At 37.0% G+C, this 18484-nt stretch overlaps 1 protein-coding gene across 1 annotated transcript in view; it reads left to right on the forward strand.

Moving 5' to 3' along the window:
* The first annotated feature begins 548 nt into the window (after positions 1–548).
* npc1 (Niemann-Pick disease, type C1) overlaps positions 549–18484 on the forward strand; it is a 28665-nt gene continuing 10729 nt past the window's right edge. Inside the window, exons 1-12 of the mRNA XM_084410234.1 lie at positions 549–700; positions 5852–5980; positions 7670–7776; positions 7994–8157; positions 9694–9861; positions 10076–10325; positions 11005–11090; positions 12702–13069; positions 14146–14372; positions 15373–15473; positions 15909–16011; positions 16153–16342. Coding sequence (XP_084266360.1) covers positions 593–700; positions 5852–5980; positions 7670–7776; positions 7994–8157; positions 9694–9861; positions 10076–10325; positions 11005–11090; positions 12702–13069; positions 14146–14372; positions 15373–15473; positions 15909–16011; positions 16153–16342 — 2001 coding nt within the window. The 5' untranslated portion in view covers positions 549–592. The remainder of the gene's footprint in view (positions 701–5851; positions 5981–7669; positions 7777–7993; positions 8158–9693; positions 9862–10075; positions 10326–11004; positions 11091–12701; positions 13070–14145; positions 14373–15372; positions 15474–15908; positions 16012–16152; positions 16343–18484) is intronic.

The raw sequence follows: 18484 nt of genomic DNA on the forward strand, positions 1-18484 counted from the left end.
TATTATTTTGTGTTCAACAGAAGAAAGAAATACATACAGGTTTGGAGCACAACGACAGAATTTTCATTTTTGGGTGAAGTGTCCCTTTAAGAGAATACATTTTTTGTGGCTGAGTTGAAAGAAGCAAGTTCATCATGTGATCGTTTGACTGCCGTTGTGAAAAAGAGAAATAAAGAAATAAAAAGTAAAACTAACCTCAGAAAGCAAAGCACAATTTATTATGATACCTAAAAGAACAAGAAAAAATTAAATAAAGTATTATTTAAAGTTATTAAAATTAAATTTTAAGGGTGGATACCCTCAACTTCTATTTGTCACCGGCTCATGAATATTAATATAGTCAAGCTCACGCGTTCAGTCGTCACGTTTACCTTTCAGCCAATCAACTTGACGAGCGTCACGTAACTAATAAATATTCATGAGCCACGTCGTCGTCACAACATGAACAACATGCCTTTGTGCTGTGTTACACACTCTCGGCCGGCAGGGGGCAGCAACACTAAACCCCGCGCGCGCGCATACACACACACACTCAGAGGAAGGCGTTTGATAACAGGAAGGAAATAAGAAAGCTTGAGTTTCAGCCCAACAGATGAGAGTTACTCTAGAGAAGAGCTCTGGAGTCAGAGGAGCAATGCCTCTGCCGGGGGGAAAACAGATTTTCTGTCTTTTATGGGCCATAATTTTATTATCACAGTGGGTAAGTGTGACGACGCGCTGTTTGTTTACGTTATTGTGGCTGTAACTTGTGTACGTAATTTGTAGCCTAGCACAAACTTCAAATAGCCAGACAGTTTCCAAGAGTTGGCAGGTCTCGTCTGGTCAAATCCCAGAAAGAAATGATGCGTATTGTTGAAGTCAAAAGCCCTGATTTTACTGGTAGGTGTTTTTGTGTTTTTGTCGTTGGAAGAACGAAACGGGCTCTTTTCATCTAACGTTAGTTAAACTCCATTCGAAGCTTATGGACAGAGGAAATATGATTTGTCTACATCATAAGAATCATCTGTCAGTCCTTTCAGATTTACACAAGAGCACATGATGTTCTAACTTAACCTGCAAGATCAGCGTTTAGTTGACTAGAAGCGCGGTTGTGCTGTTTTTAAAGGAAGGGAAGAGAGCTGTTAAGCTGATTGATGGCTTGAGTTTGCGTTACGACACACTGGATGATGATGGATGTGTCCCAAAACCCATTAGACAGCATTGTTTTGGCCTTCGGATTTACTGTATATATCCTGTGATACACGAAAATGCTGTCTAGGTGGGTAGCTCACTAGGTTTTGAGTTACAACCACTCTTTCACGTCGACTAGAAATAGATGCAGAAAGGCGATTACCTGTCTAAGTCCCAAGTTCAAGTGCTCTTGCTTTCATTTAGCATTTCCTTCTAAGAAACATGGGCATTTATTTTCATTTCGAGCTCCCTGCTTGTGTGTCTGTTGGGATGTAGTCCAAAACAACTGTCTAATCTTAAATTGGCTCAAAGGTCGCATTCTCTAGCATGTGCAGCCACTGTTTGTTTGACACAATTAATGTTTCACACCAAATATGAAACATTCAACTTTCAAGACGGTTTTTTTTTCTCTTCATATATCGGATCATTTGACTCATTGACAGTGAGTCAGAAAATAATTTCTCCATTAGCAACCTGAGACAAACATCACGAGTGTTTAGTAACCAAGTGATCCAGGTTGAGCTCATTTGTCCTATTTCCTAATTCTAATTTTAGGATTTCAATGGAACCACTTTCAACACTACATATCAAGGCGGGCTCTGAGTATTGATTTTGTTTCAAATAATTTTCAGTAAACTGATCATATTCATTAATATGCATGTAGAATACACAAATCTCATATTAGTGTAATTGTCTAGATTGGCAATATGTTCAATCTGCCCTGTATTAAACAATATTGCTATTGTTAATAATAACGGCACATTAATCTATCAATATGCTACTTCTAAAATTCAAAGTGAAATTAAAACCCAGGCTGTAATTTTCATGATTTGTTAGCATACCTTTTCTGTTGATTTAAACTAATCTCTTTCTTTGTATTAACTCAATTTTTTTAGTTTAAAAGAACGCACAATTTTAAGTTAAGGCCACTTGCATTATGTTAAACCAACAAATCATTTTTACAGTATCTTTTTATCATTTCTCTGCATGTCTGCAGGTTAATCTAATTCTACATCATCTCCAATAATCCGTTTCCAATTAAAATGACGTTTTTTAAAGTAAGTCCTTCGTGTGTGTGAACTGAAGCGCTCTATTTTCGTTAACAAAGTTTACACCTGTAGTGTGATGAGGGATGAACGCAGCGAAAGCCTTTTACAGTGAATGAGAAACTGTTGTGCGTTTCTCTCCCATCACATTATGTAAAGTAAACTGCATTTATGACTAAGAACTTCACCGATATCATAATCAATAAATGCCCACACATTATCCCCTGCTTCTGCTGTGGATTGAACAACACTGACGAAAAGAGTTTTCATAGGAGTTTTAATGGGGACTGAGGCGATCACGAATTCGTGTACAGATTACGCAGCTAATCACACATTTTTCGGGGGGCTAGGTGGAAGTTTAGGGGCTGAAGCCCCCCTTTAAAAGGGCCTAGTGACGTCCTTGTTTCCTTCTGTCTAAATATCAAATAACAACATCTACTTTCTAGTTGTTTCTCAGTTTGTAAAGCTTCAAAGCCTTGTGTTGATCCCTTGTGTGTAACTTCTTCATTCTGACACTTTCACTTCTTATCTAAAAATACCCGTGGTCTGTCAAAATTATAGTGAAAGACCTGCGCTAAAATAAGCACTGGACCAACACACACACTCAAACCTTGGACAGAAACACACGTTTACTGTACACAACACTGACAATTAAAGGTTAGGCTATCAAGGAATCATTTTGTATTAATCTGTGCAACGTGTGCTACTTACATTTTCTTACAAAACGTCAAATACAATTATGTAATAGTTATTATCTAGTTTGAATTAATGAAAGATTGGATAGTACAGCATAGTTTAAAATGAATTTTCAGCTCATCTTTTCAGTGTTGTAGTCGAGACCGGCTTACTTGAGTCTGATGTCCGAAAATGTCCGAATCCATGACAAGACCATACAAATATTGTCTCGGCATCCCGCTTGTTGGGAAAAACAAACATTCCCATGTTACAAACATTCCCCTATGTAAATCCAGCTTTCCCCTTACCATCCCTGTTAGATGAACAGTGCTGTGTATATGCAAAAATATTGAAATTATCTACTGATAATTAATGAATTATAAATATCATGCGTGGAAGGGTGTTTCTAGATTTTTCACCACACCTGCCCAGAACAAGCAACAGTCATATAGATCCAATTGTTGGAGAAGTTGTGGGGTCGACAAGGCAAACCACTTCCACATTTTCTGGAGCTGCCCTTCTATTAATCAATATTGGTATGAGATACATAATTGTTTGGAAACTATTCTTAAGATTCAAATTCCTTTTAGTTTTGAGGTGATGTATTTGGGTTTGATTACCAGTGATTTTCCAAACAAATATCTGTTCAGAATCCTAACAATAGCCAGTAAGAAAGCAATTACAAGAAAGTGGCTGCAACCAAATTTGCCCACTCTCGAGGACTGGAAGAACATAGTACGTGATATTTTTACAATGGAGAAGCTAACCTATGCTCTAAGACTAAAGTCCCAGTTGTTTTCAGTACTATGGAGAGAGTGGATTGATTATATATCCCCTATATGATCAGATTTTGGTTAACTGAATAAAATAAAGACCGTCGTGATTTAGCGATTTAGGGCAGACATCTCATAAGAATTGGGTCAATAATGTGTTGCAGTAGTTTTGTTTTTTTGTTTTGTTTTTGTGTGTGTGTGTGTGTGTGTGTGTGTGTGTGTGTGTGGGGGGGGGGGGGGTCTTTAATAATTCTTGGTTGACTTTATTTTGTCTTATTGTTTTCATATAGGGATTGTATTTGATCTATTCTTCAAATGTATAAGAATATATTCCTTGGTTTCAAGTGATTCAATACTTTAATGTAACTAAGAATTGATTATCTTGGTATACTACACTGATATAATGTCTGTGTTTCTCTATACTGAATATTTGCTTCAGTTCTGTTTTTTTGTTTTGTTTTTGGAAAAATAACTAAAATAAAAAATATAAAAAAAGAATTATAAATATCAGCAAATAACCAATCAGACCTCAATATTGTAACGCGCTTTCGTCATTTTCCGCGCTGGCGCTGTTCAAGATGACCAAAACAAATTTGTGTGTGTGTGTGTAAGAGAGAGATGATGAGTAATGTTTGTCATACAATACTACAGGCACATTATTTGATGAATAATGGCAATGCAGATGTGTATTATACTCTAATTTTTTAAGTACAAATGTTTTCAAAATTAGAGCTGTCCTCCCATCATAACCATATTTGCATAACACGTGTCTTAAATGTGGCTATTTCTGAAAATCCCAAATGTTTTTTAAAAATGATTTTTTTTCTATTTGGGGATGGAATTTACATTATTATATTTTTAATCAATTTCAGCCACATTAAAAGTAAAAATATTATGTAATTTTAATAGCAAAAATGTGCATTTATTATACATTATATCAACAGTATTCACTAAAATATTCAAAAATAGAACCTAGTGTTTCTGACAAAAGCACTTGTTAGATTTCAGAGCACTTCAAATTTTGCCAAACTGTTTTTTAGGTTTTTTTTCAAAATGGCTAATTATCATGTGACTAATCAGCCTGAGATATATTGGTCCATTACCACTTGTCAGACAAGTAAGGGTTTATTTATGCACTCTCTAAATTACGTTTATTAGTGACCTGGAGGTATTAGATTTGTGAACAATTGAATACTTGGGCTTGGCTGTTATCACGCTTTTTTATCTCAGTCGTATGACTAAGAAGAGCAGTGAGGAAAGATTCAGTTCAGTCTGGTATGTTTCCTATCAGTCACTGATAGTATGATCAGCTGCGTAAACTTAGCCGCTATGTTATGACTGTGTCTTAAGAACTAGTTAGACAAGAGGTGATCAGAGAATGATCTATCTTTTTATGTAACCTGGCTTTAAAAAGTTTGGACCAGTTTTGAAGGAAAAACAAACAGGCTAGGCTAGGCTAGGTTTTTTTGGGAGATCTTTGTTTTGTAGGGGATTTCACTTGCAAATTATCTGAATTTCTTCGGCCCAGCCTACTCATAGTTTCATGTCAATAAGTGAGTCATAAGGTTGTCCTTGTATCGTCCAGCACAACAGAGCAAACGGGGAAAAAGACATGATGACTCGGCTGTCCCCAAGTTTCCTGTGTAAGGGATGGTCCAGCCCTCAGTCACATGCACAGTCAAGTCACGCTCTTTTGTTTCCAGATTCAGCCTCAGCACAACAAAAGCTTGACAGTTCCTCAGTCTAAATGCCAGGATGTCAGTTTGATTATACATCAGTCAGAAGTTGGGTGGAGACGCGGTTCTGCTGAATTCTAGTCACATGACTGCAAAACTGAGGCAATAGCTGAGGAATGCACACCTTCTCTGGTTTCAGCGAGACTCGTTCACGATGAGTGACGTGGTTACAGTCTTGGCGGGTTTATTGGAGGGATTTTTTTTTTTTTTTCTGGCCCAAATAAAGTGAAATATCTTGTTATCTTGAAAGTATCCCCACAAATAAAACTGAAAAGAGGAAGAAACCTGGTTTTGAGGAACATTTCATTTTAAACATCAGTGGTTGCGTATCATGCCGAACCGATGCTCAGAGCAGATGATGACGATGATGATCTCAAAGATTAATAAATACTGTGTTTATGACTGTTTATAAATTGTTATTCCTCAACTATTGTTCCCAATGTCTGCCCAGGTGCATGGCCAGCACTGTATCTGGTATGGAGAATGTGGAAACTCCACTGTAGTAGAGGAGAAGAAGTTAAACTGCAATTACACAGGCCCTCCTAAACCTTTACCTGATGAAGGACTGGAACTGCTACAGGTAAGAGGACCTTTCACCCTCACGACCGGTAGTCTGCTCTTCATGATGTGTCGTAGTCTTTAGAAGGAATGACAAAGCTGTCGTCATTTACTCACCCTGATTAGAAACATGCTAGCAACATGTTAAAACGTATTAGCAACATGCTAAAACATGTTAGCAGTTTTAAAACATGGTAGTGGTGTGTTAAACCATGTTAGCAGTGTGTTAAAACATGTTAGCAGTGTGTTAAAACAAGTTAGCAGTGTGTTAAAACAAGTTTGCAGTGTGTTAAACCATGTTAGCAGTGTGTTAAACCATGTTAGCAGATTTAAAACATGTTAGCAGTGTGTTAAACCATGTTAGCAGTGTGTTAAACCATGTTAGCAGTGTGTTAAACCATGTTAGCAGTGTGTTAAAAAATGTTAGCAGCTTGGTAAACATCCTAGAAATGGTTTAGAAACATGTAAAACATGTTAGCATCATGTTAAAACATGCTAGCAATGTGTTAACATGCTAGCAACTTTTTTTGGGGACTTCTCTGAGTAAAACCTTCAAACTTCAAAGTTTGTCATCAAATTTTACTCTTACATTCGCTTCATGCCAAACTTTCTCGGTTCTTAGACTTTCACTCACAGTTAATGACATGGACAAGGTGAACGGTCACTTGTTTTATTTCTGTGGAGACAGAAAGAAAAATATAAAAAACACACCTCTGTTTGACTTCACAATAAATACTAGGCTATATACAAGTTGAACCAAAAGAGATACATTTTAACTTAAAATATTATTTTCACAGCATTAAAGAAAATCATAAGAGCCTATTTAATTGTTTACATGATGTGTGTAAATATATCGTGACAGGCCTAACAGAGACTTGTTCTTTTTTTCTTCAAAAAAGCCTTTTAACATGGCTTTAGTTTGACATTTCAAAAGGACTTCTTCCTATTATCTCACGTGTCAAACCACACAGTGACACATGCTGTAGGCAGCGTGTGAACGAAGACCAAGGTTTGAATCGATGTGATTTGATCAGTCACTGTTCAGACATGGGAGACCGTCACGCTTGGCATTTCCTGTACTTTAAAGCGTAGGAACCCCTAAAGCCCTGTAGACTACAGTAGGCAACGCTTCAGTGGACTTATTAGCTTCCTTTTACATGAACACGCTATGAGAAGTTTCATTTCTACAACAACAAATTGCTAAAAAGAGTGGCTGCTTTTTAGACCATCGTAAACACGTCTGTCTTTAGCAGAGAAAACGGTTAGCAAAGAATCAAATAAACAATGTAATGAAATTGTCATCAAAAGCAATGATTCATGGTAAATATCACAAAAATATGTCCAGGTCATTTTACCTCAAAATCAAAAAAAATTGAATTTAGTTTAAGTATTCTATTTAGTATAGAACTTTTTGCTGGTATTCTCATCCTCGTGATGCATCAGCATGTTTTACTTTTACTTTTGCTGTGCTTTTTTTTTTTTTTTTTTTTTGCTGTTCTTTTTTTTTGTAGACAAATTTCATTATTTTGTTCTCATGGTTTACATGTTTTTTTGGTTTTTTTCTGTTAAAGATCTTATAAAAAAGTGTATTTTATGTATGTTTTGGAAAAGTTTATTAGATAAAAAATAAAATAAGGGTCTTTTAAGCATACAGCAAGTTTAGTTTAAAGTCCTACATTTGTTTGAACTAATCTTTATATAATGTTTTCAGGAGCTCTGTCCTGGTCTGGTCTATGGGGACAACAGGGTTTGCTGTGACACCCAACAGCTCACGACTCTGAAGAGCAATATCCAGATCCCCCTTCAGTACCTGTCCAGGTATGGCTGAAATGCCTCTATGAAGATACAGAGACAGTAGGCAGTTTGTGACTCGGCCCATTATTGAGTCACCAGCAGGTTATTGATTAACCCAAGTCACGTTTTCAGTTGGACCCAAACATGTACTTGCTTGACTCAGTTTACATTGGGAGAGTTGCCCAGTTTATGGCAGTAATATAATATGCAGCTTGAACTTGTCCCTGTTTTTGTGTGCTAGGTGTCCAGCATGTTTCTTCAACTTCATGACCCTGTTCTGCGAGCTCACCTGCAGTCCCAGACAGAGCCAGTTCGTCAAGGCCACACAGTTCTCTCCAGACCCGGAGCAGAACAAAACCAATGTGCTTGAGGTGTCCTATTACATCAGCCAGACCTTTGCCAATGGTGAGGAACAGAAGATGCTTCAGATGCTTGATTCAGAACATCAGAACGGGACTGACTTCAGTAAAGCCCTTGATTCAGAAATGGTCAACAGTCCTGATCGATGAGAACACTTAGTCCTCATCTCTGACAATGGGTCCTAAACTGCTTTTAAAACACACATTAGAAAACCATCTACTAAGTGTTTCTTAGTGTTAAGGTTGTACAATATATTGGTTATTATTAATAATAATAATAATAATAATTAATTTTGGGCATTTTTTTTGTATTATTAGTAGTAGTATTTCAATAATACTTATTGTGGAAAAGATTAGCATTATTATTTGTTAATACAATTAGTAGTCTACTAAGAATAATGATAATCTTATCAACAATGAATAAGTATTTTTGATGTTATTAATATTAACAGATAATTAATAATAATAATAATTCTTATTATTATTATTATTATTATTATAAATTAATAAATATAATAATAATAATAATTGTGGATACAATTTGTATTTATGTATTAGAATTAGTATTATGTCCATACTACTAATACTACTACTTATAGTTATAATAATAATAATAATAATCCTTTTTCAAAAAAAAATGTTATTATTATTTGTGGTAGTAGTAGTATTTCAATAGTAATACTTATTGTGGAAAATATTATTATTTGTTAATAATAATAATTAACTGTGGATAAAGTTATTATAAGTAGTAGTATTTACATACAACAACTACTACTTATAAATTCTTATCATTATTATTATAATTATGTTAATATTAATCATGTCAAATACTTATCATTGTTGATATTATTATTATTATTATTATTATGATTATGATTATGATTATGATTATGATTATTATTATTATTATTACACATTAATAATAATAATTGTGGATAAAATTAGTATTTATATATTAGTTTATAATTAGTATTTTTCCATACTACTGATACTACTACTACTACTAATATATACTATTTATATTATTTAATATTAATAATAACAAAAATAATTAATAATAACAAAATACTTAATTGGGGATAGTATAATTCTTCTTCCTATTATTCTTATATAATAAATAGGCATCCAGAATAAATAGACATACATGTATATGTGGTGGTCTGATTTGTCCAGTCTTAAAATCAGATCATATCAGGACTTGTTTATTCCAGTTCATTTACATTTCAAAGCATTCTGTAGTCACTCTGGATGTCTATTTCTGCTCGCTGGTGAAAGATGCCTCGCTCGATCCTGACCTGGAGCGAGATAAAACACCAACGCTCTGACTTTGAAAAAAACATGCTCTTCGCTTCAGGCAAAAAATGCAAAACTCTGCTTTATTTGCACTCTGTTTCACTCAGTACTCTGTTCTGGGACGCCATGAATGCTAGTGAAGTGATAGTGTGATACAGTGAAGTATAAGTGGGACAGAAATGTTATATTAAATTACTCGGTCAATCAAATTAGAGGACTGTAACTAAATGTTGTGTAAAATCTAGTAGGTAACCAATATGATAGTCATTTATTTGACGTCTCTCTACAGCCATGTATAACGCCTGCAGTGACGTCCAGGCTCCCTCCACCAACGTCAAAGCCCTCAGTCTGCTGTGCGGGCGAGACGCCAGCGAGTGCACTCCCCAAAACTGGATCAAGTACATGTTCGACATCAACAATGGCCAAGCCCCCTTTGCTATCGACCCGTTTTTCTCAGGTACAAGCACACACAAGCACTTTCAGGATCACAAGATTTCCTAACGAGTTTGAACTCATAAAACCTCTTTGTAAGCTTCAGCATTGTTACTTGAAGTAATCCACTCATTTTATTGCTTTCAAACTCATATATTGTTACTCAAAATCTGTTTTGCATCCATGAAGCTTATATTCTCGAGATTGATTTCGGTGTTGAAAATGTTTGGTGTTCCCAGATGCACCCGTCATGAGCATGACTCCCATGAACAACAGGACGTTCAACTGCACGCAGTCTCTGGATGACGGCTCAGGGCCCTGCTCCTGTCAGGACTGCAGTAAAGCGTGTGGTCCCACACCCGTGCCTCCTCCGCTCCTTCCCCCCTGGACCATCCTCGGCCTGGACGCCATGACCCTCATCATGTGGTGCTCTTATATAGCCTTCCTCTTCATCTTCTTTGGAGTCGTGCTGGGAGCATGGTGTTACAGGCAAGTTACAGATTTGTGAGGGACAGTTCCTCAAAACAATCTGACATTGCAGAAGGGTTTATTTGCATGATAAACCACAAAACAACACACCCAGTGATATTGTTTTAACCAAAACTCAATTGCTTAAAGCACCAAAGTCCAATGCTGACAAAAGGGAAACCAGCGAGTAAAAAGTCAACATATCACAGTTTTGTATGCTGCAAACTGAACATGAAAAAATCACAATATAATCATAACCCAGACATATCAGTATGATATAGTGTTGCCAGGTCTCTGCTGATTCCCATTCCTGGTAATTATTAGTCGCTAACAGTGTCAGTAACGCATTATAAGTAACGCGAGTTACATAATCGGATTACTTTTTCAAGTAACTAGTAAAGTAATGCATTTTGCAGATTGTAAAGTTGGTTTCTAGAAGAAAATAGCGTCATAGTCAAGCTTAGGTATGTGTAAGGTGTATATATATAAATATAAATATATATATATAAATAAATAAAATCTCCGCTCTTGAGAAAACCGTGATGTTATCGGTAATGAAACGCATGACTTTCCATAAAAAGTAACTGCACACCTATCAGTCCAGTTTTGTTTGTTTTGTTGTGTGTATTTGTTTGTTTATTAGTTTATTCATTCATTTATTGGTTCATTTTGTATTTATTTTTTGCTTATCCAATTACAGACGGAGGATGGTCACATCTGAATATGGCCCTATTCTTGCCAGCAACCAGCCCTACTCCGTGAACTCTGATGGCACAGATTTTGTGGGTATGTAAATTATTTTATTATTAAAATAAATTATTTAAATAATTATAGAGTATTTTATTTATTCTCTAAACTTTATTATTAAAGTCAACTTGACAACTGCCCCACCGTGGTGTTACTCCCAAAACACTTTTATTGATTTTTTTTTTTTTGTGTGTGTGTGAATGCTGTTTTACGTGAATAATACGACACTAGAAACACAAAGCGTTTTTTACAAAATAGTTAATAGGTTAGGCTAGCAATTAAATGTTACATCGCAACCATGGAAACATTTGGATTCGTGTCGAATGAGAGAGGTACATGAGCCCATATGTTTAAAGGGGCATTTCACCCATTTGAACATTGTTTTTTATTTAAAGTGGGTCATATGTAGTCGAAATGTTAAAGAAATTTAGAATTTGGTGCCTTTGTGACCGAGAAAAGACAAAAAATAACTTCAGGACGCATTTGTATGAAAGACAACAACTCCCACAATGCACCACATTGCACAGCTCCGCAAGCCACTCCCACTAATCCAGAAAGCGCATATCTGCCTATAAGAGAAATCACTCTTCCATCTACAAGGCTAGCTACCACCAGAGCTTGAAATTCATTTCACATTCACACAAAATGTCTAGTTAGTTGGCGAACTCATTAGTGCATTACTCCTCGTTTGTATTTCTTTCGATAAGGTGAATTATTGCATGGTACCTGGATGTTCAGTCAGAACATATGCGGTGCGAAACTAGGAAACTAGTTCACAACACAAACGTCCGTGTCCTCGTCTGATTCAGAGATTTCGTCCAGGAGAAATTGTCATCGTTGAAAATCTTTGCCACAGACGGACTCTATCTCTGTGTTCGTAGCGGTTCATAGTTGCATAGTGAGATCACCGGCGCCACCAGTCCGCCCTAACCCGAGCCAGTCCGGGCTCCTCGTCCGCGGCAGGCAGGTCTTCTGCCTCGGCTGCTCTTCGCTATAATGCGGCTTGTAAAGGTAGCCACAAACACCTGATTCAAGCATCAGACTTCCGAAATCCTCTTCCTCTAGTCTATATCATATTGAGTACTCTCCTCCGCTATTGTCATAACTTTACATCTGTCTCCACAGCGCCTGTTAGCTTAGCTTCAAACAAGATGGAGGATATTGCTTTCAGTTTCAGAGAGTAAAGTCCCACCCACTGATCTGTAATAGGTCTGTAGCGTGAGCGGGTCCCGCCCCCTGGGAAAGATGAGGAACTAGTGCTTGTAGTATCAACAGAAATCCCCCCCTCTTACACTTCCTCCTACAATGACGCAAAATGACGATTTTTGATTCATTGTAGGAGGAAGTGTAAAAGGTAAATAATGGATTTCTCCCGTCTCAGGGGAAAATGAGAGAGTGTTGCGCAACCATTCAATAGTATGACTGGGTTTCTAACAATGCAAAGCTTAATGCAAATGGGTGAAGTGTCCCTTTAAGCCATTAGTCGGATTTGTATTGTTTTGTCACAGCCTATTATTATTACAATTGAATTTTGTGTGTACCATTGGTGCACACATCACCTTTAACATCCAACAAAATGATCACTTCTCCACAAACTAGCACGTTTCCTCCAGTCCTCAGTCCTCACTTAATGTGGTCCTTATTTCTCAGATGAAGCTACTTGCTGCGAGACGTTGGGCGAGCGTTTCGAGAACATGCTGCGTGTTATCTTCAGCAGGTGGGGCTCACTGTGTGTCCGACAGCCCTTAACTGTGATCCTGACCAGCGTGGTGCTGGTGTCCATCTGCTCAGCAGGACTGTCCTACATGCGCATCACCACCAACCCGGTGGAGCTCTGGTCGTCTCCCAGCAGCAGGGCCAGGCAGGAGAAGGACTATTTCGACCAGCACTTTGGGCCATTTTTCCGCACTGAGCAGCTCATCATCACCACCACATGGAATAATCCAGGCTCCTTTTCACCCCAGTCTGGACCAGACATCTACTTCTCCCCCATGCTGAACATATCACTCCTCCATCAGGCAAGTCATCAAGTAGTACTGTGTAATAGAGCTGCGTGATTAATCGTTAAAAGATTGCGATCTCGATTCAAACACTCACGCCATCTTATTCCTCAATGACGGTTCGTCAACTGTGTCTATTAAACCTTTGTCAAGTACGATCACAGCGAACATTCAGATTTGTGTCTGCACTTCCGCTGAGCCAGAGAGAGCAGTTGTCATGTTTAGGTATGAAACGGCTTTGCGGAAATCATACAGTATCATAATTTCTGTCTTACAATAATTTAAATTATCACAGAAGTACTGGGGGGAAAATTTATAGTTCAGATATAAACACTGATGTCTACGAAAGCGATCATAATAGAGAAATCACCTTTTGAAAGTAACTTGAGCTTCAAATAAAGATCGTATGAATTTCATCGTTGCGCCAGTAGGTGGCGACAAGTGACTGTTAAAAATGTATTTGTCATTGAATCATTCATTCAAGAGATTCTTTAAAAAAAAATGCTGATTCATCCAGTAATGAAACAAGTGAAAACTTTGAGTGAGTCATTGAATCGTTCAATCAAACTTTTTTTTTATTTTTATAATTTAAATATTTTTAAATGGATTTTGTCAGAACCTCTTCTAAATTACATGTTATTTTGTTTAGTCGTCTATTCAGAACTGTGATCTCTATTTTAAACAAAAATTTGTGATTCTCAATTTATCCAGAATCGTGCGGCTCTAGTGTGTAAGGTATACCATACAGTCCCGTTGATGATGGTGAATGTTAGGAAAAATGAAAATGTCTGACCAATCAAGTATAACTTGAAAGCCACTCGATTAGATTTGATATGTTAAAATCTATTGTAGGAGCCTGTCACAGTGACATTCAAGTGTTTTTAAGTGTGGCTTTAGTGTCCAAATGCTTTAAAAACAGTAGGTTTTACTGTAAAATTATTATTATTATTATTATTATTATTATTTTATTTAAGTTGCATGTATGAAATTTGAGCGAGTGCCTTGGAGATTTGATGTTTTGTTAACATTTTTAGCATTTTCGCTCTACCATACTCACTGTTTTTTCTGTGTTCTCCTCTCCTGTTTCCATGTAGGTGTTGGATCTCCAGACAGAAATAACAAATCTAAAAGCTGAATATAAAGGAGAGACGGTGACTCTTCAAGACATCTGTGTTTCTCCACTGGCTCCGTACAATGACAACTGTACCATCCTGAGTGTGTTAAACTACTACCAGAACAGCCATGAAGTCCTGGATCATGTGTTTGCTGACGAGTTCTACGTCTACTTTGACTACCACACTCATTTTATGTATTGTGTCAGGTGAGCTTTTCTGGTTTGTTTTTTTGATTGTTGGAGCGCTGCAGTGATGATGTACTTTTGTAGGTCAACTCTGAATAGCATCACCCTGTTTCCCTCGACGAAAACGATAGGCTTTTGGATCATTGCAGAAAATAAGCTCTGTGACATATGATAATCTTCACAAATGAACACAACTTTAATGAATTTTGAAGCGTAAATGCAATCGTAAGAAGTAAAAAGCTAAACGTAGGCTATAAACGAACTACACTGCGGTCACACAACTTCAGCGTCGCCATTATTAAGCGTCAGACAACTCTTTCAGTCCTTAAAGGGTTAGTTCACCCAAAAATGAAAATTATGTCATTAATGACTCACCCTCATGTCGTTCCAAGCCCGTAAGACCTCCGTTCATCTTCGGAACACAGTTTAAGATATTTTAGATTTAGTCCGAGAGCTTTCTGTCCCTCCATTAAAAATGTATGTACGGTATACTGTCCATGTCCAGAAAAGGTAAAACAGACATCAAAGTAGTCCATGTGACTTCAGTGGCTCAATCTTAAGTTTATCAAGCGACAAGAATACTTTTTGTGCGCAAAAAAACATCAAAAATAACGACTTTATTCCACTATTCATTTCCTTCTGTCTGGGCCTCGAGTTAGTTCACGTAGTATAACTGCGTAGCGCTTCTGTGTTGTACGTCACACGTAGGCTCACTATTGGCCGACGCTGGTCATGTGTGTGATGCGTGTGACGTACAACACAGAAGCGCTACGCAGTTATACTACGTGAACTAACTCGAGGCCCAGAGAGAAGGAAATGAATAGTGGAATAAAGTCGTTATTTTTGATGTTTTTTGCGCACAAAAAGTATTCTCGTAAACACTCTATTATGATTTATAATGCATTTGTTTCCATTAAGCTTTGAACATTGAATAAACTCCCAATACACTAAACTGTTTTTTTTTGCTCTGACGATTTTAGAGTTTTACTCAGGCTTTCTTATCTTTTGCTTTTGGTCCTAGTTCTCCCACGGCCCTGGATGACACGGGCCACTTTCATGACCCCTGCATGGGTACATATGGAGGTCCAGTTTTCCCCTGGCTTGTTCTTGGTGGATATGAGGGTGAGTTTGACAGGACTGAATATAAAGACAAAAGAACAAAGACATATTTGTGGTCTTAAAGTCCCCCCTGTGGTGAAAATCCAGCTTTTAATGTTGTTATATTTTTATGTGGTAAATTATATCTATGTGGTGTTTTTAAGACAAACCATGTGCAAATTCATAAGCATGTAGCCTTCAAATATTGTTATATTAAGTAAAAATTGATCAAATAAGTTAGTAATGAAATGAAACGCAAAGGTCTTGCAGGTCTATTGCACATACTCTTTAAGACATAATGCACAGATCTATTTTGACATACCAGATTTTTTTTGTCCCGTCCATTACTGTGGTAATCACTATATCAAACATTGCAATTTCAGATTCAGTCCCTCGTTTTAATGCGGTTATCTACAGTAGATAATCATTTGTTTCTGTTTTGTCCTTTTTCATATAAAGGCAATGCCTACAACAATGCCACAGCTCTAGTGATCACCTTTCCAGTCAACAACTACCTGAACGACACTGAAAAATTAGGCAAAGCTTTGGCGTGGGAGAAAGTGTAAGTGTGTTAAGTTAGTAAATCTTATGAATAGGTGATTTATGAAAAAAAAAGAAAAAGAAAAAAGATCTGATCTAGAATGACAACTACTGCTTAAGAAAGATATAACAAGCATTTAGGAGTAACTTTATACCTCCACAGGTTTATCGACTTTGTGAAGAACTATACAAACCCGAACCTGATCATCTCGTTCAGCTCTGAGCGCAGCATCGAGGATGAGATCGACCGCGAGAGCAACAGTGATGTCACCACCATCGTGATCAGCTACGTCATCATGTTCGTCTACATCTCGCTGGCTCTGGGACACATTAATAGCTGCCGGACCCTGCTGGTAAGACCCTCGTGACTCTCCATTCTGCGTGTGGCTTTAAGTCTAAAGGCCCCGATATACTCAAACTTTCTTTCCGTTCTTTGAGGTATAAAGAATTTGAAATAATTTTGCAGAGATGAACTGTTAGCGAACATCCCGACACCTCCCACACTGCCGATAACGGCGTTTAGATGAATATAGAAATAAGTGCTGCACACTTTCCCCTCAATAACAAAATAAATGCACAATGACATTGGTGAAAAAAAAACAATCTGATCATAGTGGCGTGGAAATGTTTGCACCTGTTCTGCAATTCAGTTCCTCAATCAGGTCACGTTATTTTGATTTATACAGCACTTTGTACTACAGACTTCTGCTTGAACGCAAGCAGCTTTACAGTATTAAACTTGAAAAACTGTGTCGATGTCGCTTTCAATCAGAATTACAACTTAATTTTCTCCTATAAAGCAGCTCTCCAGCGTGTTCATGTTTAGCGGGAAGTTCATATTGGCAAGCTGTTTCGAACTGCCTAAACGAATTCTAAATTAACTTTGTTTTCGAAGTGATCTCACGCCAGTTTGTTCTTTTCTTGAAGTATATCAGGGCTTTAATACTTTGTATTTCTTCATACAATTCCAAATATACCACACAACTTTAACTTTTTAATCTTCAGACAGTGACACTTTAATATTGAAAATGAATAAATTTCTCTTAGCTAATACTTTGCCACATAGCACATGGTAGGGTTTTTCATATTGCACTTCAGAATTCTGTTCACTTCAGAATTAAAATTTCCTGATAATTTACTCACCCCCACGTCATCCAAGAAGATGTTCATGTATTTCTTTCTTCAGTCGAAAAGAAATTAAGGTTTTTGAGGAAAACATTCCAGGATTTTTCTCCATATAGTGGACTTCAATGGGGTCCAACCAGGGTCCAAATTGCAGCTTCAAAGGGCTCTACACGATTGGTCATTTTCTAAAAATTTAAATAAAAATATCTATACTGTTTCACCACAAATGCTCGTCTTGCACGTCTACGACTTCATGCTTTACATAATCACGTTGGAAAGGTCAGGCAGTAAACTGATGTAGGTGGAAAACGTAGGATAGGGTGAAAAACTCAATCTAATTTTCTCCTCCAACTTCAAAATCGTCCAAATTTTATTTTACTTTTTTTTACTTTTTTTTGTAAAGGGCATTTGACTTAGTCTTTGCACATTCACTTTGTAAACACTAGGTCGGTACCTCTGCCTACGTCATGCGTGACCTTTCAACATAATAATGTAATGTGGCGCATAACAGCTAGTGCAATATGAGCATTTGTGGTTAAAGTGTATATATATTTTAATTTTTTTTAGAAAATGACAGATTGTTTTGCTAGATAGGACCCTTATTCCTCGGCTGAGATCGTGTAGAGATCTTTAAAGCTGCACTAAAACTGCAATTTGGACCATTAACCCTTTGGTTCCCATTGAAGTCCACTATATGGAGAAAAATCCTGGAATGTTTTACTCAAAAACCTTAATTTCTTTTCGACTGAAGAAAGAAAGATTCCAAGAATATCTTGGATGATGTGGGGGTGAGTAAATCATCAGGAAATTTTTATTCTGAAGTGAACTAATCCTTTAGTCCCAGGTTTTCGTTGTTCTTTGCTTTTAACCCTGGGTAAGGCAAGGCAAGGCAAGGCAAGTTTATTTATATAGCACATTTCATACACAATGGCAATTCAAAGTGCTTTACATAGAAGAAATTAAAATAATAAAAAGAAATAAGAATAATTAAAACAGTTTAACCCTGGGTAGAGAAACGTTTCACACTTTGTAATTTTTAAAGCGGGGTTAGCACAGCTTTTTACCTGGTGTTTTATAAACCGGTCAAGCGATCCATTCAGTGACACTGACACCACAAAATAAGAATATTAACCCAGGGTTTAGGAATGTACAGTGTGAAACATCAGTTTATAAATACCCAGGATTAATTGTTAACCCTGGGTTAATTATGAGCAATGTAAAGCATGAAGCAATTTTACCCTGGGTTTAAAATGACCCACGGTTGGCCATTTCAATTTTGAAAACCCTTATTGAAGTACAGATCTATATTTTCTCTCTTCTTTGGCTGTTCTTTCGCTCATGTGAGTGCTGTCATTAGACAGACCTTGCAT

This window comes from Rutilus rutilus (assembly GCF_951802725.1).
Source record: "Rutilus rutilus genome assembly, chromosome: 6".
Taxonomy (NCBI): Eukaryota; Metazoa; Chordata; class Actinopteri; order Cypriniformes; family Leuciscidae; genus Rutilus; species Rutilus rutilus.